At 37.2% G+C, this 24,581-nt stretch overlaps 1 protein-coding gene across 1 annotated transcript in view; it reads left to right on the top strand.

Moving 5' to 3' along the window:
- Positions 1-24,581, top strand: part of LOC140302177 (neural-cadherin-like) — a 216,499-nt gene that overhangs the window by 55,767 nt on the left and 136,151 nt on the right. Inside the window, exons 7-14 of the mRNA XM_072380982.1 lie at positions 4,369-4,541; positions 13,411-13,579; positions 14,177-14,347; positions 14,809-14,981; positions 16,351-16,518; positions 19,066-19,315; positions 22,871-22,998; positions 23,254-23,440. Of these exons, the coding sequence (XP_072237083.1) occupies positions 4,369-4,541; positions 13,411-13,579; positions 14,177-14,347; positions 14,809-14,981; positions 16,351-16,518; positions 19,066-19,315; positions 22,871-22,998; positions 23,254-23,440 (1,419 nt within the window). The remainder of the gene's footprint in view (positions 1-4,368; positions 4,542-13,410; positions 13,580-14,176; positions 14,348-14,808; positions 14,982-16,350; positions 16,519-19,065; positions 19,316-22,870; positions 22,999-23,253; positions 23,441-24,581) is intronic.

The following is a 24,581-nucleotide window of genomic DNA, read 5'->3' as shown; positions in this document are numbered from 1 at the left end:
TCAGCCTGCAATTTTTTTCTTTTCTTTTCTTAACCCTATTCTATTATGCAACCCCTATCAGCACCAGCCATGCACAATTGTCTTTTTTGGTTTAAATAATGAGAAATTCAGAAGAAGCCATCTCGGCTGTCGTGTCAGAGTACAACCAAATTACTTTTTTTTTTCTTTACGTTTTCCTTTTTTTATAAAGATATTCATGTGGAAAAGTGAGAGGTTTGGCTTGAATACCTCTGTCTGAGGAAACGACTTAATTTCAATTGAAGAATGAAAAAAAAAAATCCCATAATTAAAAGTGTTCGTGAAAGAGTGATCAAGAGGAATCCCATATTGAGACTTAATTAATGCATGGAAGGACATACATGCTCGCACAAGCCCTCAAAAATCACTTTAGATTAATTTGGACTGATACTCGGTCCCCACATGTAAATCCCTATAAGTTGATGTCCTTTTGTGCTTGTGTCCCCTTAATGACATACACACACACACACACACACATATAAAACGACACTCCATCTGTGGCAGCCTCCCATAGTAAGAACAATGTACTAGAACTCAAAACGTCTCAGAAAAACCTCAGAATTCCCCAAATTTTCATTTCAACTAGTACCTGTGGGATGTGCTCGAAAGCTAATTCAGCCCAAACTGTCCTTTACCACTGACCTGTTGCTGTGATTTATTCATTTATTTATTTTTTGGGTTGTAACTCATCAATGTAGGATGATGGTAAACTTTTAATTCTGTAGTCAATCATGATTTTAACAATTAATGCAGTTGAATACATCAATATTGATATTATTGACAATATTTGTATCAATATGTATCCTTTTTAAAGGAGTTCCATGATTTAAGGTTAAAGCCTTCTTATTTTATGTATATATATATCTGTGTATATATATACATATATATATATATATATATTTTTTTTTTTTAATGTATGGGTAGTTGTAGTATCGTAGAAGTTCCAGTTGATGAATAACTTGAAACCAGTTCATATCAAGGGGAGTTTAGAGGTCACTATCATTTTGAGTTGAGTTCATACAAAAAGTGAAAAAATATGTGAACAATCACATTGGTATATATTTAAAGATGATGTGACATGTTTGGTATGGTTTACTTACTCTCATTGGCACAATCACGATCTTCTTATTCAAAGCTTTATTAACATAGTTCAACATTTAAAGCTCATCCCACACATACCACACACTGCTGGTTTGACTTATTGTTGTACTATGATTTGTTGTACACACCTTTTTTGCATAGTGTCCACTTTTCATACATTTCTTGTCTGTTTCTCCTTTCATAATGTTTGTCTATGTGTTTGGCAGATGCTTTTATCCAAAGCGACTTACACCGGCAGGTGGGTAGGGTAAGGGGGTCTAGCCTGAGGACCCCTACTGGTGGTAGTACCTTTCATGCAGGGGATTTGAACCCAGGTCAGGTAAAAATTGTATAAACATGTAGGTAACATTTTTTTCATTCTTAACAAACCATAAACAACAGACAGAAGAGGCAGTAGGTTATTATAGAATGCATTTAATGCAACTTCCTGTTTAGTGAATGTTGAGTAGTCCGTGACCTGGTGTTGACTACATCTGCAATAAACCACCACTTAGGCTCAACCCTCAAAATTGAAAAAAAAACTTTAAACTTAATAGTGCCCTTCTCTCTGAGGCGTTAAACAGGGAGTTAAAGGAATTTGTGGTAAAGAATATTATTATACAACCAATACAATTAAAAATAGTCAAGCTGCATGCATATTGTTGTTGGCCCCAAACCGCAGAATCTGGGCTTCCTTCACCTCCAGCAGGCAACACACATTTCTATTAAGGAAAAATTAGACTTTGAAGCAAAATGATTACAGGCTTTCACAAAACATTGTCTCTTTTTAATTTGTCTGCTTACACAGTACAGAATGTAGTACGACATGAAAAAAAAGCCAAAAACAAGTTGCTGCCTTACTTTTTATGCTTAACATAAACCTCTGCAGTAACAGTTGCTGAATAGTGTCTTGTCTCTGTTCTCATGAGTGTGCCTATATTAATACTATTTTTGTGTCTGACACTATGTACATTAAACATCTTTCTTCAGAAAGAAATTCAAAGAAATTCTTCTTTTACACCTGCAGTACACAGTATGTTAGTGTTGCTCTTTTCTTGGCTCTCTATTTCAATCTTTTTCCTCTACATAAAAACAAGCATGTATGCTTGTATCCATGAGTTCAGATGGGATTGCATTTCACAACACTCTCTCTCTCACTCACACACACACACACACATGCATGTACTTAACTGTGAGCAGTAGGGCAACGGAATCGGCAATTTTTGACAAACACCTCGCGGCAGACACCCCCTCCATGGCAACCCTCCATCTCTTGTGCAATAACACAGAAAAGGGACATACTGTGCCAGTGCAGTTAAACAATCATAACCTTTTGTAGCAGTAACTTAAGCAGAGATAATAGTTTCCTCTTTTTTTTTCATCATACTTGTAATTTATTCAGAGCCTTGTACAAATCTTTTGATTATTGTCTTCAGTCTACATGTTTCATTCAGGTGCAGTCACTGTTATCAGAAAATTGCACGCACAGATATACACAAAAACAGGATGAAAAATAAAAATCATGAATCTTCTGACTGTAATCTGTCTCATCAGTTCCCTTGGTCTGGGAAGCAGAGATAGAAGAATGAATGGTACACATACATGCATATCTGTGATAAATGTACATATGAATGCAATTTCGGGGTCTCTTGTGAAACAGCAATCAAATGAGCATGTGACACCAGTAGCATCTGCCCCTGTCTCTGAAGATAAGGAGGATGTAATAAGTGTGTCCACACTTTTAGCCCACACACACTTTTTCACCAACACACAGACAAAGTAAATATAGCACCAAATGATGAGATGCATACAGAGTGGGGGAGAGTCATTCAAAACAGAGAGTGGGATGGAGATGAGGTGCATGCACCAGACTGAAAAAGTCAGTAATAGAAAGGATGGAATGTGGTTCTATAATGACAGTGCTAAAAGGAAATACCACTCAATGTTGCTCTCATATATTCTGTTGTCATAATCAGTGACAAATGTGTCAGAGTTTACTGAAACTGAAATCGGAAAGCCACAGTCCATTAGAAAGGGTTTTCCCTTTTTTCATCATTGTTCCATCCGAAGAGAGATGTTGATGGAATTTGTGAGCTGCTTAACGTTGTTCACAATATGCAACCATGCTATGCAATAAATATATATATATGATAAATAGATGTGTGTGTGTGTGTCCAGAAGGGTCTTAGTTGGTTCATTCTTAAAAATTCATTCTGCACACCTTTGGGTTGATCTAAATATTTTCATTTTATGTTTGTTTATTTTCTAAATAATTTAGATAACTATTAAAAAATGGATCGAATTTTATAATGATAAAGAACTGACTTTATCCCCACCATTTACCATAGCTTTCACTGGGGGGAATAAAGATGAAATACTAAAAAGGGAAGTTTTAAGTTCCAGTTGAACTTTTATATTAACTCTGGATTTGAGGCAGATAAATGAATTTTGTATTCAGAATGACATATTGTTCAGAACACAGTGAAATATAGAGAATTAAAACATACATTAATTTATCTATATCTTCTGGTAAAGTAATATCGGTACATTACTGTGCATGTTCATTTTGATTATATACTTGAAAGCAAAACTGGATGGGTCTTTCCCAACTTTTTGTGCATCACAAAATGAAGGCCTGACCGGAATGTTATCACCTCCATTCTGACAACACACTGTGACCGATACTATGGTTAATATGGCTGCTTAGAATCAGGCTGGGCCTCCACTGTCATCCCTGCTCACCACTAATACTGGTGATTGGGACCACCCCACAGGCTTCATGCTCTCACCCAGTCCACTGCACATATCGATTTGGCTTTTGTCAAAATTGCTTGTGTCAGCTCATGCAACATGTAATATATCTCAGTCCTTGTAGGGCAGCTTTGTTACAAGATAGTCATTGTCTGCTGTGTGAGTGGTCATAGTGTTTGGCTCTTTGATGTACTGTAAACTGTGTAATCTGAGCGGTTTATTAACAATGTCTGGTACATTTATTCAGCACATGTGTTTCCCCTTAATTTTGTGACACATGTCAGTACAAATCATGATGTCATGGCAACTAAAAGGGACTACTGAACCGATATTTTTATGATCTGCAAACACATTTTAACTGCCTTATAAAAATAAAAGAAACATGTAAACCTCATGGACAAATTTCAGAGTTTTTACTGATGTTTTAAGGTTAAGTGTACTATCAGCAAGTCTCACATATGTTATATTAACAACAACAGAGTGTGTGTTAACCACTGTGAATGTTATGTTTGACTGAAGGTTTGATCCGGCTGCGCTCCAGCCCACCGCCTCGCCTTCAAGGTGTTGAATATGTCCTCAACGTTACTGCCACTGATGACAATGCCTCAGGTGGACCTCAGGCACTGACATCCGCAGCCCAGGTCATAGTTGGAGTGGATGATGTGAACAACAACAAGCCCGTCTTTGAGAAGGTGAGGTCACATGCATACATAATTAAGTGTTGCTTATGCTGGCTCTTTACCTGCTTGGATACCAAAAGGTGTTTTATTAGCACCTGCTCTTCTGGTAGCTATGCAGTTTTTCTCTTCTTTTACGCCTTTTTGATATATCAGACCGTATCTTTTTCTCTTCAAGTTTTCTTTTCTCCATCATTCCTCTGTATCTGTGTCTTTGTCTTTATATCTCCTCTATTCATTAGCCTCTACCTCTCCTCTCTAGAGGAGCGATTAGTGAGTTTGACCCTCATCTCTGCTTTCACATCTCACTCCTATATCATCTCAGTCTTTTAATTAAGGCTTTAAGGGATGTGGGAGAAATCCCAACCGCCCTACTCTAGAGGAGCTACGTCTCCACCTGCTTTTTTCTCGCCATGTTTCAATTTTAAATTAGGTGACTTTTCTGTCCCCTGAGATATGACTTGCCAAGATTAGGAGAGGGATTGCTGAGTAAAGCTTGCTCACTCTCTCACGAGGGCAAAGTGTTTTCCCCTCTGCTTTATGTCTTTGTAGAGAGAAACAGAGGGACAATGAATGACAGAAAAAAAGAAGAGGGATTCATCAACCAGATTTTGTGTGTTCTATACATATGATAGCTATTATTATTATTTGTGTATTATTGAAAATGCTGCCATAGGTCTAGAGTCAAGATGTCAGCAGCAGCAGTTAAAAGATGACTGAGAGGCTGGAGATGGAACAATTTATCAATAAGGAATAGAAAGTGAAAGAGATCAGCTCTTCCTCTCCGAAGGTACACCTTTTCTGGGACTTAAAGTAAAGAGATGCTGAGTGTTTATTCTTAGTGAAGATATTGTAGATAGTTGATGTTTCCTGTCCCCAATAACAGAACACTGAAGCAGAAAAGCCCTTTTATCTTGTTTTGATGTCAAATCATATAGGATACTGCAGCCCCTCTGGAACTCAAGGCAATATCAGTAGACCAAGAAAGAGAAGAAGAGACACAGAGAGATGCAGATACAGACTGTATAGATATCCTAAGATGTAGCAGTTTCTGAATTTCCCAGTGGCAGTAAGACTACAGACACATAGGCAATGATCACATTTATTATTAGCCTTAAGTCTCATGGAGTAGGCTCTTGAGAGGAACTTAACAAATCCCAGGAACTGGTGGAGCATTGCGGGGGCCGAGGCTTGTGGGCTTGCTGTTAGCCAAGTTGAAGTAAGCTGCAAAGCTTTGGGCTAAGAATCCCCACAGCACTCCTCGCTGAAACCATATAGAAAATCAACAGGCAGCTTACAATAAAGAGAGCAGGCCTGTGGCTCGCTGATATGACCTTAAAAGATACCTGATAAGTCTGATATTACTCAATATCAGACTTATCAGGTGTACAAGATCTGATGTTTAAATACCACAAACCAGAATCACTAATGATGCATTCAGAAATAACCAAGGAGAAAATTAAGCTTTCAAAAGTCGTGTGATCTGCCTTCACAGGTTAGGTTTACTATCATTCTATATTTCTAGTTGAAAAAAAATGACCCTGGACTTTACTCTTTATAATGTGATGTAAAGGACAGGCACAGAAGGTAATGACAGCAGCACCTCTGTCAACAGCTGGACTCAGTATTTAGTCCTAGGTAAGCAAATATCTTATCCTAATTTCTGTTCATCCATTCAGCCATTTGACGGTACTTATGGAACCATGGTGACAGCAGGCAAGTAAATGAGCACAGATGTTCATGCCCCCGTGTCCTCCTCTCCTGCTGGACCATCCAAGGTGTTCTTTCTCCACTATCCTCACCTCAGTGGTCTCCTCTTAATTTATGTAAAGGACCAGTGCTTATTGAGAAGACCAGATTCAATCTGCCAAATTGATACAGGAGGAGATTCTATAGTTCGACAGTTATTTTCTCATTATATTCACTCAACATAGTGCATATTGGTATCATTTACATACTTTCATTGAAGTGAGTTATCAGCATGTTAGCTTGAGCAATTTCCCAACTGCCCATGGCATCTCCCTGTGTATAGACTTGTTTTTGTGTTCATCTGCTCGTCCTAAGTTGTTAATGATTTGTTTCTCACGGACTAGCCATTTGTAACACATAAAAGCCCTCCATTTGATAATTTGGATTTATTGCACGCCTGCATCCTTCCAAAACATGCACAAATCTGACATCTACCCTCTTAATCTTTGGGAAACATGAAGCAATTGTTGCAAAAGCATGGAAAAGTGAAGCAAAGGAAAGGCAGTGTCGCACAAAGGCATTAGCAGAATGTCTGTGGCACATTAATACTCCAGTTAGACACAGAAAAGTTGAAAAAAAGAATTTATGCAGAAGAACTAAGGAAGATTAGACAGGAAAAAGAAAATGTACACGGTAAGAGAGAGCAACTTAAACATTGCCATGTTGAAATGAGGATAACAAGTCTCTTTATTATACATCCCTGAATGATGCAGTGAATGATACAATTCTTGGAAACTAAAACACGGTATAGCTACCTTGCATCACTGCACAAACTAAAAGCACAGAATAAATCTAATTTTGTTAGGTATGTAAACATGAACTGATACAAATTGAAACCTACATTTATTATAGATGAATGTGAAGGAAAGTTTTAAGTCTAATCTTAAAGATAGAGAGGGTTTCTTCTTCCCAGACGTATACTTGCAGCTGGTTTAACAAGAGAGGGGCCTGATAACTGAAGGCTCTGCCTCCCATTCTACTTTTAGAAACTCAGGGAACCAAAAGTAAACCTGCAGTTTGAATGTTTTCAAAATTCTCTGTTTGAAAATTATTGCACTATGAGATCTTTATATGTGGGAAACAGAAACAATTCTTTTCGGAATTTAACAGGGATTAAGAGAAGCAATGAAGAGAAGCTAACACTGGAAAAATATGATCTCTCCTGTTAGTTCTCACCAGAACTCTGGCTGCAGGATTTTTGAGGACAGCTCAAGAAAAAAGAAATAAAGAATTACAGTAGTCCAATCTCGAAGTAAAAAATACATGCACTAGTTTTTCTGCATCACTCCGAGACTATGTTCCTAATTTTGATGTTATTATGAAGGTAAACGAAAGGCAGACTTAGAAATCTGTTTAATATCAGAAAAAAAAGGATTTATCCCTGAGGGGTAATTAGGAGTGCAAAGAGCGACGCATACATTTAAAGAGCAAGTGAAAAAAATTATATTAGGGCTGGGCAAATATTACATTTTTTAATCGCGTTGATCACATTATTTCCTGTGATTAATCACGATTATTCCCAATGTCGCAGGCAGCTTCGGCTCGCCTCCGTCCACCACTAAGTGCAGATCCCAGAAGTCTGCACTTAGTGGTGGACGGTCACGATTATTCCCTGTCTCCGGGGTCTCCTCCCAGTGTGGAAGACCCAGGACACGTTGGAGAGACTGTCTCTCGGCTGGCTTGGGAACGCCTCGGGGTCCCCCGGAAGAGCTGGGGGAAGTACAGGGACGTCTGAGTTTCTCTGTTAAAGCTGCTGCCCCCGCGACCCGACCCTCGGATAAGCGGCAGATGATGTATATTCCCATTGTTATATATAAAATCCAATAATGAATTCAAAAGTAGCATATAACGGACTTTTATTACAACTGATAAGACAATTCAACGTTGCAGTGCTTAAAAATAACTTTGGCTCTGTCGACTGCGACGTCTGGAAGAACTTTGAAATGAAAATGGCCATGTAAAAGTTCCGTAACCTTCTCCATGTTTGTTTAGCCCGCTTCTTTCGCCATTCTTTTCTTTTCTGACTGTTTCCTGTGAGCATCGCAGCAGTAAGCAACATAGTAGACTCGCTCACGATGTACTTTTTCAAAATAAAAGTCGGTGAGTAACAGACGTTTTCAATGATAAATAATAAAAACCGTGTTAATGGGACACAATTAATTATCAGCAATAATGAATTAATTCATTAGTTACCGCAAAAATAATGCGTTAATGTGCCTAGCCCTAATATATATTAAAATGACAAAAATACGCAGTGTGGGTGGGTCAAATCAGCTGATTGAAAGTGTATGTACTGAATATGATAAATATAAAAATGTAAATGGCAGAAAAATATAAAAAGTAAAATAGAAGATCCAGCAATTCATTATGATAATGTATTATGGAATAAATAAAGCAAGCGATATGTTACAGAAGAATGAGCAGCAGAATGAGCAGATATATGGTAATATTGCATATGAGGATACAATGATATTGCACATTATTGTAATTCAGGAGGAGAATGGAAGTTCAGGAGGAGAATGGATTATATGTAAGGACAGAGCCTAGTCTGAAATGACTACAAGGTTCCTCTTTCTAGTACTAGAAGTCTAGGAAATATCATCTGGAGTAACTAGACAGCTGAACTGTTTCATTCTAAAGCACTCGGGTCCAAAGACAACAACTTCAGTTTGATCTGAATTTAGAAACAGAAACTTCTGAGTCATCCAGGTCTATATACATTTCAGACATGCTGGTAGTTGACAGGTTTAATTTGACTTAATAGATGAATCTAGCTAAGTATCATCAGCATAGCATCAACAATGGTAATTTATGACCTGCTTTCTCATAATCTTACCTAATGAAAGCATGTATAAATTGAAAATAAATGGTACAAGCACAGAACCCTGTGGAACTCCGACTTATTCTAGAGTGTGGAAAAAGATTCTTCATTTACAAGAGCAAACTGGAATCTATGGAATAAATATGACTTAAACCAGGTTAATGCAGTTTCGTTAATCCCGATAACATGTTCAAGTCTCTGCGATATAATGTTCTGATTGACTGTATCAGATGCTACACTGAGATCCAACAGGACAAGCACAGACACAAGTCCACTATGCAATGTGCACACCTGCATGTAAACATGCTGGCAATGAAGTCTAATTAATAATTAATAATCATAATGAAATAATGGTATAATCACGTTTGCGTTTTATTAGCTCTACCTTTAATTACAATTTCAATCAGTTTGGCAACTGTGAATACTATATGTTGCATAGTAGCAAGAGGAACCTGTGTCCATTCAGACTGCACACAAGATTTCAGTTGTGCAACACTCACTGTGATTCACACTGTGGTCACAATGTGATTGTCACTGTCCCATTCTCATCATCATGATGCACAATATATTTTCAACAGGAAACAAATCTGTACTGCAGGCAGGCCAGCCAAGCACACACATTGTGTCTATAAAGTCCCACTGTTAAATGAGACTGAGCGTGGGTTAACGGAGTGGTCTGCTCGGTGCTGAGGGCACCGGCTGCAGCCTTCCACGCTGGTCACTCCACACAAAAGCACAGTATGACTTGAGGAAAAGGGTCAGAACTGCTAATAGACAATAGAAGAACAAGATCGAGTCATGTTACAGAGGCTCTAACAGCAAGGACATGTGGAAAGGTCTTCAGAGTGGGGGAGGTGTATGATTCTCTGTCAAAGAGCTGAACTTGTTTCATATTGACTCTGTCTGGGCTATCTTATCTTATGTTATTTAATTTATATTGTATTTTTATTATTATTAGATTCTAGACTTTTTAGATTTTGTGCTTAACATGTAAATTGAGCTAACGCCAAGCACAACAAATTGAATTGCTAGTAATGATGCACGTATTTACATGGTACATGACAATAAGGAATCTTGAATCTCTTTAATCTTGAATCATTGCTCTCCTGAAATAACTCAGGACCTCTCGGGAAAAGACAGAACTTTGATGCTAACATAGTTATACGTTACATGTTCAAGCCTGTTTTGCGTGAACAGTGGTTTTCCAAGGTACTCTTCTGGATATCATTATTTATATATTGTAGTGAACTCTAGTGTGGATTAACGTGGAACTTGATCTTTGGGAGGCCCCATAAACATTCGTTTGGAAATGTCGACTCAAAGACACAGATGTGGGTCATCCACACCAGGAAGAGACAGGCATTACCTTTATTTACAATAACCTTGGTCCTTTGGAAGTGATTTGAAGCATCAAGCTCTCACTGAATAAACAAAATAACTTTGTTGTGACGGTAGGGTAAGGATCCTCAGACAGACCAAATCGTTCTCCCCTTATCTGGATATGTAAATCAGAGACTGCTTTGACATGTCTTTCCCTTTTATCTAACAAGACAAGAAACGGACCTCTCACACCTCTGCCAACTATTTTCTTCAGATTCAGTCTCAGCTGGATTATTAAAACTGTGTTAAATGTGTTTTATACCTTTGTGCAGATTCTTTAGGTTGTTTAGTGATAGCTCAATCTGCATTTTGATACCTTTTTCAAGATCGTACATAGCACAATACCGAAGAAATGATTGAGGAAAAATACTACTTTTCTATGGAGCCACATTGTCATCTAGTGGTCTGTAGCACAGAGTAGTTAAAACTAGTAGTGACTAAATAATCAGACCTTTATATGAAGTAACTCAACTGTTAACTGATGGTTCCTGTTGTTTCTTTTGTTCTCCAAACACAGGAGGATAACATTGTTTGGTTCTTTATTCGTATGTGTATCTTTACAAATGTACATCTGAATTTGAGAGATATTCCAGCTCCACACCAGGAGTCCATGGTCTTTTAGTTCAGAGTATGTTGTTTATTTCCTGTCTTTTACATCTTAATAAGGTGTGATGTTTTTTCAGAGCCCTCTGAAAACCTTCTGTGTGTTACAACAAAAGAAATCGAGTTTTCTTTGTTTTATCGAAACTCTTAATACTAGAATTAGACTGTCTGCTTAAAATGCCCCGGCAAATATTTTCATTCTTATTATTGGCTGAAAGTTGAGCCGAAGTCCACGTCATGAACCACCTCCATGAATAAAACCCGAGCAGAATGAAATGATAGAAAGATGTACGTTTTAACCTCCACAGTTATTTCACAGAGTAATATTTCTCCCTGCAGAAAGACGGCACAATCGTGTCATCTTTTTGTTAACTTTAAATCATTTTAGTGAATTGAAGTTCACCTCACCAGAGTTGGTTATTTTACCAAACAAACGGACCAACTCCAACACTCAAAGTAGTGAGCCATGACCCATTCTTGTTTGGAAAGACGAAAGCTATGATGGATATACTCCAATCCCAACACTATTTCTATTTTATAAAAACTTTTTGTCTTTCTTTTCCTCTCCCAAATTTTTTTTAGTGTTTTGCCCTAATCTAATTCCATATTTATTTAAATTTTCCAAATGAGAGAAATCTAATATTTACAAAAGTATTCAGCCATGACAGTGCATGACTCCCCGTGCAATGGGGGTTTTAGAATATTGTTGACAATAAGTGACCTGTGGAAGCACTGAAAGTAATTTTCTTTGCATTTGTCTGTAAAACAAAGGTTCAAATAAATTCCAGATTTACATATTTGGTGCATTGTAGAAAACTTATCTTGGAAAAATAGTTTGTAACAGACAAACTCAGTGCGGTTACATGCGTGCCATCAGATCGGATTAATGGCTAAATTACAATAAAATTGAGTTATTCAGCTCATGTAAACAGCTTAATCTGACAAGAAATTGGATCGGATCGGGTTACTTGCGATCGAATTAAGACCCCGAGATAACTCGATCCAAATGTACACTGAACGTGCATGTAGACGACAGAGGATCGGATCGAATGTTCTGCGCATGTTCAAGATTTTTTCCCGCGATCGTCAACGTCGAAGGAGACGATATTACTGTTGTTGTCGCTGTTCCCAATGAATAGTGAGCATATGCTGCAGTCTGCGGCCACATTGAGAAAAAACACTGTATCCAGGATCTTTTTATGTTTCTCTGGAATGCTCCACCTCCCTCCGAACACACACAGTGTCATTTTAAAATCGCTGTACGATTCAGAGAGCTGCTGACGTCATCATGGATGTTGTTTTTTCGGTGTTGGCCCTGTAATGGACTGCCATAGCTTTTTACCTGATGGCAGCTGGGATAGGCTCCAGCCACCCTGCAACTCTGAAATGGATTAAGCGGGTGTGAAAAACGTATGGAGGAGTAGCACACTGACAAATAAAAAGTACAAAATAAACCATTGTTGTTATGGAAAGGAAGAAAAGAAAAATGACAGTGCTTTTTTGGCAACAGGATTAAGGGATTAAGAGAAGCAATGAAGAGAAGCTAACACTGGAAAAATATGATCTCTCCTGTTAGTTCTCACCAGAACTCTGGCTGCAGGATTTTTGAGGACAGCTCAAGAAAAAAGAAATAAAGAATTACAGTAGTCCAATCTCGAAGTAAAAAATACACCAATGTGTTGCCTTTTTTGGCAACGGCATAAGTGCTGCCTCTTCCTCATGTGTGGCCAATGCAAGAAAAAAAGCTGCTACCTGGACATGGACCCTGAGACAGACTTATCTAATAGCTTTGACTGCATCTGCTGTTACAGTTGACCTTTTGCATGATGGAGCAAATGTAACAACCCGTAAGGTAACAACTTTGCAACTAATGTTGCTGTGTTGACGCTGGAACAAAAGATCTTGAACCTCTTCAGAACCACATGTTCTAGTACTCTAAGTGCTAAACGCATGCACTACATACCAAAGTACAGAGGCCACAGTGAGCACATCGCCAAGCAGCAGTGGAATATCATTTAACATGTAGGTGTAGGAATAGACTCCAAACCAGTACCACCATTCAAAAGAAGTTTTAGAAAAGTAGAAGATGAATAAAAATGGTTCAAGCTTTAGGCTTTCCACTTTCTTTTTATTTTTCCGTTTTACTTATTTTTCTCCCATCAGCAAAAATTGCTTAAAGTAATCTTAAATCTGCCCTTTCAACATAAATAACACTCTGCCTCCCACACACTTCTACTTACTGTTTTGATAAAATGGAGTATTGATCTATGTTTTCCATACTTACACTGCAGTGGTTTACTCTTTCCATCTTTCCTCTCTGCCACTCCTCAGTGTCAGCAGTACCGGGAGAGTACATCAGTGCTGGAGAACCAGCCAGCGGGGACATTCGTTTTGCAGGTTCATGCTGTGGATGCAGATGAGGGTTCTAACGGAAGGGTCACATATGGCTTCATGCACAAAGACTCCACTGTTCCTGCATTCAGTATCCACCCAGACACCGGTACTGAAACACAAAAAACTTTCAATAATGTACATATACAGAAGATGTATGTGTGATGCAATAGAATTAGTTTAGCTGAGTGCCAGCAAGTCTAAAGGTATATGTTGATTTAAAGCTAAGATGATGGAAATTAATTTAGAAAGGGAGAATAAGATTACTCGTTACTTTATTTTTGTCACTGAAATAAAGGGTTTTAATATGAAGTCTTCCACCTAGATGTATAGCAAATACTGAACAAATCAAGACTAGTTGGATCTCTTCTCACTGGCGTTTGCGCAGCAGAAACTGCTTCAGAATTTGGCCCAAGTTTATCTATTTTCAGATACATATTTCATTATTTATGAAGATGTTGGAGAAGTCCAGAAGTAAACTTGTAAACTTTATCAAAGGACATGTGCAATCACATTACAGGTTTGTATGTATTATCTTAAAAAAAAACAAAAAAAACCCCACACTTTTTCATGTGGCAAGATATATTGCAAATATCACGATGAAACTGATCTTCAAAATAGTTGATAAAGAGGAAGCTCTTTGGTCTTGCTATAATATTGGTGTGGGAGGGCGTGGCCAGTTGAATAAACTTTATCATTTCTCCAGGTGTAATTGTGACAGCCAGGAAATTTGACCGTGAACGCCAACGGGAGTACGCAGTGACAGTGACTGCCACCGACCAGGCAGCTGATCCCCTCATTGGCATTTGTCAGCTCAACATTCTCATCTTGGACCAGAACGACAACAGTCCCAAGTTTGAGAACATCCATTATGAGTGTAAGTCGATCCTGTGTAAAATAAATAAAGTACACTATGACTGCAACTCAGAGAGCTTGACTAATTTTATTACAGATTGAAAAATATGCAAATGGATCAAACACAAGACGAGGGGGGAATTATTTTTATTCTACCGAGAGTAAAAACTGATGCAAATAGCTAACAATGTGTGTTACAAAATCTCTGATCCCGTAATTTCAATGTTGCAGAGATATTTCCCACATCTATTTAAAAAAGAGAATTCCAAATTAATTTTGTGCTGTGCTCTTGGATTTTTTGCTATTGTTACTGAGTGTAGTTTGATGACTTTAAGTATGTAGCATTTTTGGAAGATGTTTATTCTGTAACTCACTGTACTGATGAACGCACATGAAAACAAAAAAGAAGAAAACTTTTGCCTCATAGAACCACCTCATAGAACCATTAAAGTGTTAAGCAGACAACTACTTGTTCTCCCACAGACTTCCTTCGTGAGGATACCATGATTGGAACTAGTTTCTTGCGGGTAGCAGCTCATGATGACGACTTTGGCACCAACGCAGCCATCACATACACGATGTCCAGTGAACAGCCAGAGTATCTAAGGGTCAACCCACTGACAGGCTGGGTGTATGTTAACCAACCCATCTCACAGGTACACACTTATTTTGTTTGAATAGATAAATACTCAACAATTTTCTGCACATATTCAACCATTTGACTGAAAAGCTTAAATCATACATATTTCATTTACATTTGCAACAATGTAACTGAAACAGCACAGCATGAGGTCCTAACATTGGGACCTCATGCTGTGTTGTCCTAATGTGTTGTTATAGTACCTTTCCAACATAACAGATATATGAATAATTTTTGGAAGAAAAAATCTAATCAAATCTAAATCTAATTTTGGTTATAAGAATACAGTTCGTTGACAGTTTGTAAAAGATACTCTATGTTGTTTCCAGTTTTATTCTAAAACCTGTGAAAATAAAATCTAGTAATGACTTTAAGATTGCCACTAAACAGTTTGGTTCGTCTTCGGCATACAGACAAATAAGCAGCTATTTTTGCATTTTAGTACTTTATTGCTGACAGTATGGGGGCAGGGGTCCAGTACAGACAGGCAGCATGTATGAATATGTGATTATGTCTTCAGTGGAGCCTTTTCTTTGCCTAGAGGAGAGTCTCTACTTCTCTTACTTCATTGTTTCTAAAGTCTTGCATCACTAACAGCCCCTCTACCACCACCACCATACTCCTTCAAAAAATAAGAATAAAATTATTCTCTGTGTGAACATGTACAAGAAATAGAATGAATTGCAATGTACTCATTGCAAACTATTTTGTGACTCCACAACTCACCATCTTCCCATGCCAAGGGAATTGAAGGATTTTTGTCTTCAGCACCTTGTATCCCACTGTAACACTCAGCACTTTTGTCAGTAGTTTTGCTTCATAAAAATGATTTACGAGAACATATCCATATTTTAAGATTCAAACTTTTTCCACTAATGAGTACAACTGTATAAACTGTAATACACTTGTAGGCACTACTTGCTTATTTACTTCAGCCTTTGCCAATGTGAGTATGTCAGTGTCGAGACTAAAGTATGAAACAAAACCCTGAAATATGGATCTCAGACTGTGAAAACCTATGCCTTTACTTATGAATCTGAAACCTTTTCAGGATTTGAATGTGTACACATAGGTTAGTGTAACTGACATAAATGTAAAAACTACTGTTATGCGCTCTGATCATTTCGTCCTATTTCAGTGGGTACAGCTAATTGCTTTTATTAAGTTTGCAAAACTTTGCTGCTCCACAGTGAGCTATGTCTTTCAATTAATTAACATATTTTCACGTGTTGGTCTACAAGCAGTGTCATTCTCCAGTGAATGTGCATACCGGATTGTTTGGTGAAACCTGTGAGATGTGAATTCAGTCTTTATAATAAAAGCACAGTATGAAGCATTCTATTCCCTTTTCTGCACTTCAGTTGTGTTGTCTGTTTTTGTCACAGAGGACCTACATCACCAGGGAAATTGTGGCTACAGATGGAGGAAACAGGAACAGCTCAGTAGAGCTTGCTGTCACCATCACCAATGTGAAGAACCAGCCTCCACAGTGGGAAAAAGACACTTACAGCGTGGTCATACCAGAAAACACTGTTCGAGACACACCCATCGTGGTATGTTGCTCTGAGGATATGCTATTAAAGCATTTTACAAATAAAGTATGTAAATTGTAAGTAGAAATTAAGCAAAAATTATATTAGCTATATTGATGATATGAAATTGGACTGTCAGAGTATTACTGTAGTTGTACTGGGCTGCTTTCTGATATTAATATGTAATTGTGTGAGTATGGTCAGGGTGCTCCAGTTAAAGGTAACTTCTCTCTCAAACTTCTCTTCATAAATAAATAAAAGACAGACACTCCTAAAGAGAGAGGCAAGCGATTTAAAGTACGATGAGGTAATGGCAATACATCATTAACAGAAATTTCATATACAGAAACCAATAACTGGCCGATGGATCGGTCAGTGAAATGCATCTTTACTCGCACAGCATCGACACTTTCATTCATTCATAATGACGTACAATAAGGCACATAAAAATGATAAACAGAAAAGCCCTCTCTTATGAAATGCTTCCATATTTAGATGTGCACTAAAAAGTGATACTGCTGAAGCACACGCACATAGCAAGGATTTAACTACAAATTTGAAAAATTTATAGATATAGACATATCTTATAATTCATAGGAAAAGCCTTTGTTCGATATATATAATCAACTTAGTGCCATATTGTGACATTGTTTTAATAAACAAGAACAGATTTTTTTTCTCCTGAAGTGGTGTAATCTGCCAAAGAAAACCTCTTGCTCTGTGCTTCATGCAAGATTGTACTTGCATATGTGGATATCTATTAATCTAACCTCTAAGCAGCAAATGGCATACTGCTATTTCAAATTTTTGTTATTCAAAGAATTTTTTTTTTTTCCTATTCCCTATATTACAGCATGAACATAGTTAAGAACTGTTAAATCAGCACATAGACCATTTGTAGGGGAATAACAACATTTGGGGGATGAGATTTGCTTGTTAATATTTCCTTTTGATCTACAATGATAGATTAGCACTGTGCAAATACTGTTTTCACTGTGACATAAATATAGAATGAAACAGACAGTACCAACAGATTAGTAACAAAAAGCCCTTTTTGTTCATTTGAAAATAATATTGAAATATAAGCAAAACATTTGTATTTACATGAAATAAAGTAAAATTACAGTTTTTGACATCCTTGCATCTAGACAAACCACAGTCTGTGGTACTGGAAAATTCATAGCTCATTTCCAGCTTCCAGCCAGGTGTTTTTATTGAATTTTCCCCCAGATGTTATCCCTGTCCTTAAACTGCCTGCTTCTACGCACATCTTAAGAGAAGAGAAGCAGTGTAGATTATCTTTCTTTTCCCCTCAGATGTTATGGCCTCTTTTAGGAGGTTAAGTCGATTCTAATAAGCGCTGAACAGCAATATGTTGGGTAGCTGTGACGCTACAGATTTAGAAACCACTGCTATAGAAAAATAATCAAATGTCCAAATCCATTAAGTTTTTACCTGCATGGTCCTTTTCATTCAATTAATATGTTCTCAACTAATCAGCATTTTTTTCTAAGGCTTTCTTGAAAGCAATAAAGTCCATTAGAGTTGTTCATGAACATTTCAACTCATTGGATGGACATAAAAAGGCAGGAGAGTACTTTAGAATGGAATATGTGTGCTTAATTGCTCTTTGTGAAAAATGCTGATTTAGAGAGAAAGAAATTGCCCAGTCCCTGAAGTTCTGTGTATTAATCGAGATGGTAATCCTGTGTTGATTTGACTGTTATGCAAAGATGGAATGACTCTCTGTGGGTTGCTTTATCTCTGCCATGGACATATGAGGTTTTTATGGCCTAAATCAGCGCTTACAGTGGTCAGATATGTTTGCCAGCTCTTCATGCTTCATGGGATGCCTCATTATTCTCACCACTATGCTCTGCAGGTTCACTGAATACAGCTAGGTCACCTATGAGCAAGCTGTATCATGCCCTAGATGGCATTTTTGATTTTAATTGGGTGTATTCTGCACCATCTTTTGAATGCCTGTCCTTAATTAGTTCAGAGAGAAAGCAAAATTAAGTATATATAAAGCATATATTTCCTTTTGATCCCACAGGATATCAGTTGTTGTTGTCTTATAACAGTTTTAGGCTTATTAATACTTTAGTCTTCATTACTATGGGCTGTAAAACATGTTTTTCAATCTAGCAGCAGCTGTGCACATTTCTTTTCCTGTCCTGAGGGTCACTGCTGCCATTAAACATTTTTCCAGCTCTCCAAATTGATAATTGTAAACATGAAGAGATTTTGTCAAATGCAAATTGATTTGAATTGTGTCTCACTTATGTTAAAGCAAAAAAAGAGACTTACACAAGAGTATTTGACGTTTATGCTGCACCGTTATCTTTTAAGGTTTAATTTCTGTGTAATTAATACAGCAGGACAACTTCCTGGAAATCTTTTCCACTTGCTTGTAGTATTACTGTACAACATGGGAACTAAAGCATGTGACAGTTAATTCAGTGTTTGATAACTTTGTCTCATACAACTATTCAAACAAAAAAGTCCTACAGCATTTTAAATGTTATCTTTACTCTTGCCCTCTGTCCATATCTCTGTTACAAAAAGACCATCAAAGCCACCTCCCCTCTTGGAGATCCAAGGGTAACTTACAATTTAGAAGATGGTATGGTTCCAGAGACCAACATGCCTGTTCGCTTCTACTTGACTCCCAACCGCGAAGATGGTTCAGCCTTTATCTTGGTGGCAGAGCCCCTGGACTATGAGATCACCAGGAATTTCATTCTCCGGGTGCGAGCTCAGAATGTAGCTGCTGTACCTCTGGCTGCCTTCACCACAGTCTACGTCAATATTACAGGTAAGCTTTTTGTAAATGTTCATTTGTAAATAAATTAGTTTTCGTCAGCAGTAAAACAAAATAAGCTGCTTTTTTTGTCTTTACAGCTTTAGACATACTTTCATTGTTTTATAGGCACTCTTCTGAAAATTGAAAATAGAAGTAATGTGCTCAAGCAAATGAATAATGTGATCAATCAGTGGGATTACTGTACGTGAAAAAGGAATGATGAGACACAAGAGTCACAACAATATGCACAAACTGTACAATATGTTGGCCAACAAACGAAAATGCTGAGAGGAAACCAAAGTTGTGATGTGTTTTGTGACAAGTAAAAGTTATTAATCAAAACAAAGATTTATTTATTTTTGTATGAGTACCAAGAAAAAGGAAAAAAAAATCCATCCAAAAAAAAAAATGCTACAGCACCTGATGTCAGCTACTGATGGATTTCTTTTAAAATGCTTACAAGAAGATAGATCTACAAAATATATATATTTGCCACTTTTTTTTTTTCGTTTTAATTAATAAATGATTGAAAAATCAAATTTCTCGTGTTGTTCCTCATAGGCATTGTTTCAAAGAGAAGTCTGTTTATTCAGGTATAACCAGTGCAAACCAGGAACTGTTTTCCCTGTTTTTACCTACACTGGTTTCTCAGTTTTAAGCATTTTCTGACCTTTTGTGGTGTGCAGCAAAAATTCAGATTAGATTGTCCAACTGCATACAATTTTCCATTGTTATTCTAATATTAATAACAGCTCTTTTTAAAAAAGAAAACAGATTAGTCAGTTATGTAAATGTGCTCTAATTTTCCTGACCAAACCGACACAAATCTAATTACTTGCAGAACCAGCAACTTGTTCAGTATAACTAGTGTAGTTCTACTTTTGCTGTTGATGTCAATTGTATCTCATTGTTGGCTAATATTAGTTTTCGCCTCTTCTTCCATGTCATATGTCACCATTTTGTTATAAAGCTGACATCTTTATTCTTTTTTAGTTAACAGTCAGCCCCTTTAATTAAGCTTAAGTTGCCATCATCACAGCTTAATACGTTGTTGTTTGCCAGCCCCTGGTCTTACTCCTTTTCCAAATGCCCTGGAATTCTCTGCATTATTATAATTGCATCATGCACACAAGTTCACGTATAGCCCATTCTATCAAATTAGTACTTAATCCAGCGAGATATAATTCATTATAATGGCCCCTCTCTTTTCTCCCTGTCCCTCTCCTAACTTCCCCTTTTCTTTTAGCTCACCCCTCCCTCCTTATCTGTCTTAATAAGAAAGCTCTTTGACTTCTCCAGAGGCAGTAAGGCTGGGGAACAGAGGGAGGTCTGTAATGGCTTTAAGACTCTTATTTTTTATTCATAGATTAAGACACTGGCTCAGAAGACATGGGAGGGAAAAAGGCACACAGAGCAGCATTAGATGTAATGTTTTGTATTGTTTGAGTAATTTCTGTCATATTTTTGGCCTCGTATCATTTTATAAAAAAAAGACTGAACTTGTCATGATGGTGACAGGGCTTGGAAAAAATAACAGCTAAATAAAAATTGTCATTATCCACTCACGTGTGATAGCCCCAGTGAATGTGGGGATTAGCACAATTAGGTTGGCAATGGAGTCTTATATTGCACTGTGCTGATGACATTACCCAGATTTTATTTTCTTGAGACTCACAATTTACCGCTTAACTCTTACTATCTTGAGTAATTGCGAGATATAAATGTTACATTCATGGTGAGGGAAACTTCCAGTATTTCCAACAACTGAAGATGAAGGTCCAAAATGCCCAACAGTCTGGGAGACTGCATGAAAACATGAGCCAAACTGAGCTGTTCTGAAGGCCACTTCAACAACATGGAGCTGATATGCACATATGCAGTCTGCTAAGTTCTGCATCAGTCTCTATTGCACACAGGCTTATAATACTTTAATATAAGATTGTGCCACTCTGGAAAATCAATATGCATTTGTAATATACATTTCACAAAATGTTATTTTGTTCAGTACCATGCTTGATTTAAAAGTATTTTTCATTAATCTCTTCTTAACAGAAGTTTATTAACCAAACATTCGGTTCATTCACGAGTTGCAAAGTTACTTGCATAACTTATACTTAATTTACATATACTAATTACATAATTAGTGTACATGATAGTGGTAAAAAATACATCTGATTAAAAGTTTTTTAATGTTAATCAAAAGAATAATAAAAAATGTAAGAGTTTGATACAATAAGTTTATTTAATCTGGGCTTCATTATGGTGAAGTTAAACAACACAAGCACAAACTTTGTCATGAGAGTGAATGTAGACCTATTAGTTCGTATCTTGGCACATCTGAAGGATTAAGTAACAAAATAAGAATTTTTAAAAAATGCAAGCGATCAAAGAAACATGTTATGTGCACTAGCTGTTACCCAGAAATTATACTGCTTTATGATTTAGGTCAGGGTGCTTGCACACTTTCATAGAACCATTCACACATATGAGCAAAGTTAATAATCAAATAAAGAATGCAATCATTTTTATTTGTTTGTATTGTTCATTTTAGCAACATTTAAGTTTTGAAGAAATCAGGAAATAATGAAAATAATTAATTAGAATTGAAATAACTCAAAGTAAAAAGATCTAACAGAAGTAACTGTTCAAAGTGGAGTCACTCATCATCCAAAAAGAAATGCATCTCAACAAAGACTTGCTTTAACCCCTTTTAAGAATCTTTAACCCCTTTAAAATGCTGTCATTCCTTCTACCAACACTTACACATTCAGATATAGAGGATACCAGGCTGTGAAGCGTTAGGTAATACTTTAGGTGTTATTTTGGTTCTGTCACAGCTTTCTATCAGCAGCATAATCACACAAATAATTATAGCACTTTCACAACAATAGTTTTCATGGATATCAAATACATTACAAACTATTTAACAACTACAAAACCAAGAGAGAACCTACGCATAACCAGGAAGAACACGCTATCAAATTTTATATATAAGTATACATATTCTATATATTCCATATTTGTGTGTGTGATTAGGGTAAAATAGGCAAAAATAGCCCCGTCACTTTTCTTCCACAGTTCTGCCTTTGTAATGTGTGCAGAATTTGTGCATGGAACTCCCTGGAAAAGATGTCTTCTTGAAACCAGCATTTGTTGATCTAAGATCTTAATGTTCTTTAATGCAGCCATCACAGAAGTGCAAATTACATTTGCTACGGGCACTGATACAATCCCACACCATCATATACCAATGCTTTTGGACTTGCTGCTAACACAGTAAGGATGATCCTTGTCAAATTTAATCTTTTTAAATCCAGTTTTTCTTGGAGGAACTTTGGTTTTGAACATTTCTATTATTTGTTGCTGCCTGTCTTGGCAAGAACAATTTGGTAAAAAAGATCTGAAATGTCAGGATATGTTATCTCCCGGTTAAGTCGAGGTTTGGTAATGATGTTAGTTTCAGCCAAAATATCAGTTACATAAAACATTGCTATCAAATCGCCCTGACATTAAATGCTCAATCATGTTGGTATACTCTAAGCATTCCCTGTCCTCTGTCTCCTTCAGATGTTAATGACAACGTCCCCTTTTTCACTTCCTCCATCTACGAGGCCTCGGTCACAGAAGGAGCCGAATCAGGAACTTTGGTTTTCCAGGTCTCAGCCAATGATCTCGACTTGGGTCTTAATGGCAAGGTGACAGTTAATTCATACATTCACCCATTATACATGTACTGCAGACATTGATACTGCAGTGCTGTCATCTGGATCAAACCTTAAGTTGTATGTTTATTTGAATACTTGAATGTACTACTTACATGCTTTGAATACTTCTCTTGATGATCCCAGAAGCATTCTTCCTTCCTGTGTAAACTTGTGATAATCGTCTTAGAATAGTCTTTTAACATTTGACCCTTTGAATAATTCTCTTTCCCAACCCCCACATCTCAGATCTCTTACTCCCTACTGGAGGATCGTAGCAGGGACCATAAGTATTTCCGCATTGACCCAGAGCTGGGAAACATCTACACACAGGCTGTGTTTGACCGGGAGACCAAAAGCTCCTACCTGTTGGAGGTTCAGTCTGTGGATGGCTGGGAGTCAGCGCGGCCTGGCAAACATGGACTGCCCAACTCCGGTAACTGAGACAGACACTTCACAGCTCATCCTGTAACTGAAGTGAAGTTATTTACCGATAACTGGGATGTTGTAGCAGAGTTTGTCCAATATTCTGACATCTTTCACCTAACCGTAAAGTGCAGCCCTTTAAGGGGTTTCCTTGCAGTAGCACGTTTGAAATTCTTCTACTTTTTGGGTGTCAACGGCAAAGATTAACTGCAGTACTTAAAAGATTCACAAGGAAAACACTGAAATGGTGAAGGGGCTTCACTCCAAAGTGTTGACTGTTACGGAGCCTTGTTTTTGTGTTCTTTTTGGCTGTTTCACACCATTCTACCAGATGTTGTAAAAATTCAGATTGCATGCTTGTATGTTAAATTTTGCACCTCTACATAGCCTTTGGTATTTTTTTGATGCATAAAATTCACACAAACAGTTCTGATAGCATCAAATGGATTGTAGTTCCAACCTCATGAACCAGTAAAAAAAACTCTAATCTCTTGCCTTCATTTCTGCTAACACCGATATCGGAGATAGTCTTCCATTTAATGTGGTTATGGTATTTGCTGAAAAGAGGACAACACTAAAGGGGCAGTGCAGTAGACAGCTGCTATGTAGACTTTGTTTAAGGCTCCAAATCTTCATCAGAGGCAGCAATAATCTCTATTTTCCCACATCTGTTCATTTCTCTCCACTGAGAGACCAAAGGCTATCTTTCTCTTTCAGTTCGTCCTCCCTCCCTTTCCCATCTATCCATTTCTCTCATTTGCTGCCAGATAAAATGCATACAACTCTGATAGAACAGAGAAAGGATGAAGAAATGAACAGATGTTGAGACAGATGGGTCGATTGAGAAGAGGTGTTAGAAAAAAAACAAACAGTAAAACAGACCTGGATGTATAGCCATGTTTTCAAAACACTTTGAACACTGTGCAAAATGTAAATAAAGCTCTACATTTAGTTGAAATAGTACTTAACTCGCATTAAATGCTGAAACTAATTTTTTTTTTTAAGTTTTAAATTTGGTGACAGCAACACATTTCAAAGACGCTAAGGCAGAGGTAACAAAAGAATGAGAAATGCATGATTCTTAAGAAATAGTGGAATGTTTCAAAATTAATTAAAAGTTATTTTTTTGGCAATAAATCAGTTTCATAATT

The sequence above is a fragment of the Leuresthes tenuis genome, unplaced genomic scaffold (genome assembly GCF_036924035.1).
Source record: "Leuresthes tenuis unplaced genomic scaffold, fLeuTen1.0.hap1 SCAF_2, whole genome shotgun sequence".
In the NCBI taxonomy this organism is placed as follows: Eukaryota; Metazoa; Chordata; class Actinopteri; order Atheriniformes; family Atherinopsidae; genus Leuresthes; species Leuresthes tenuis.
The sequence above is the reverse complement of the archived record's forward strand: the minus strand, read 5'-3'. Positions and strand labels throughout refer to the sequence as shown.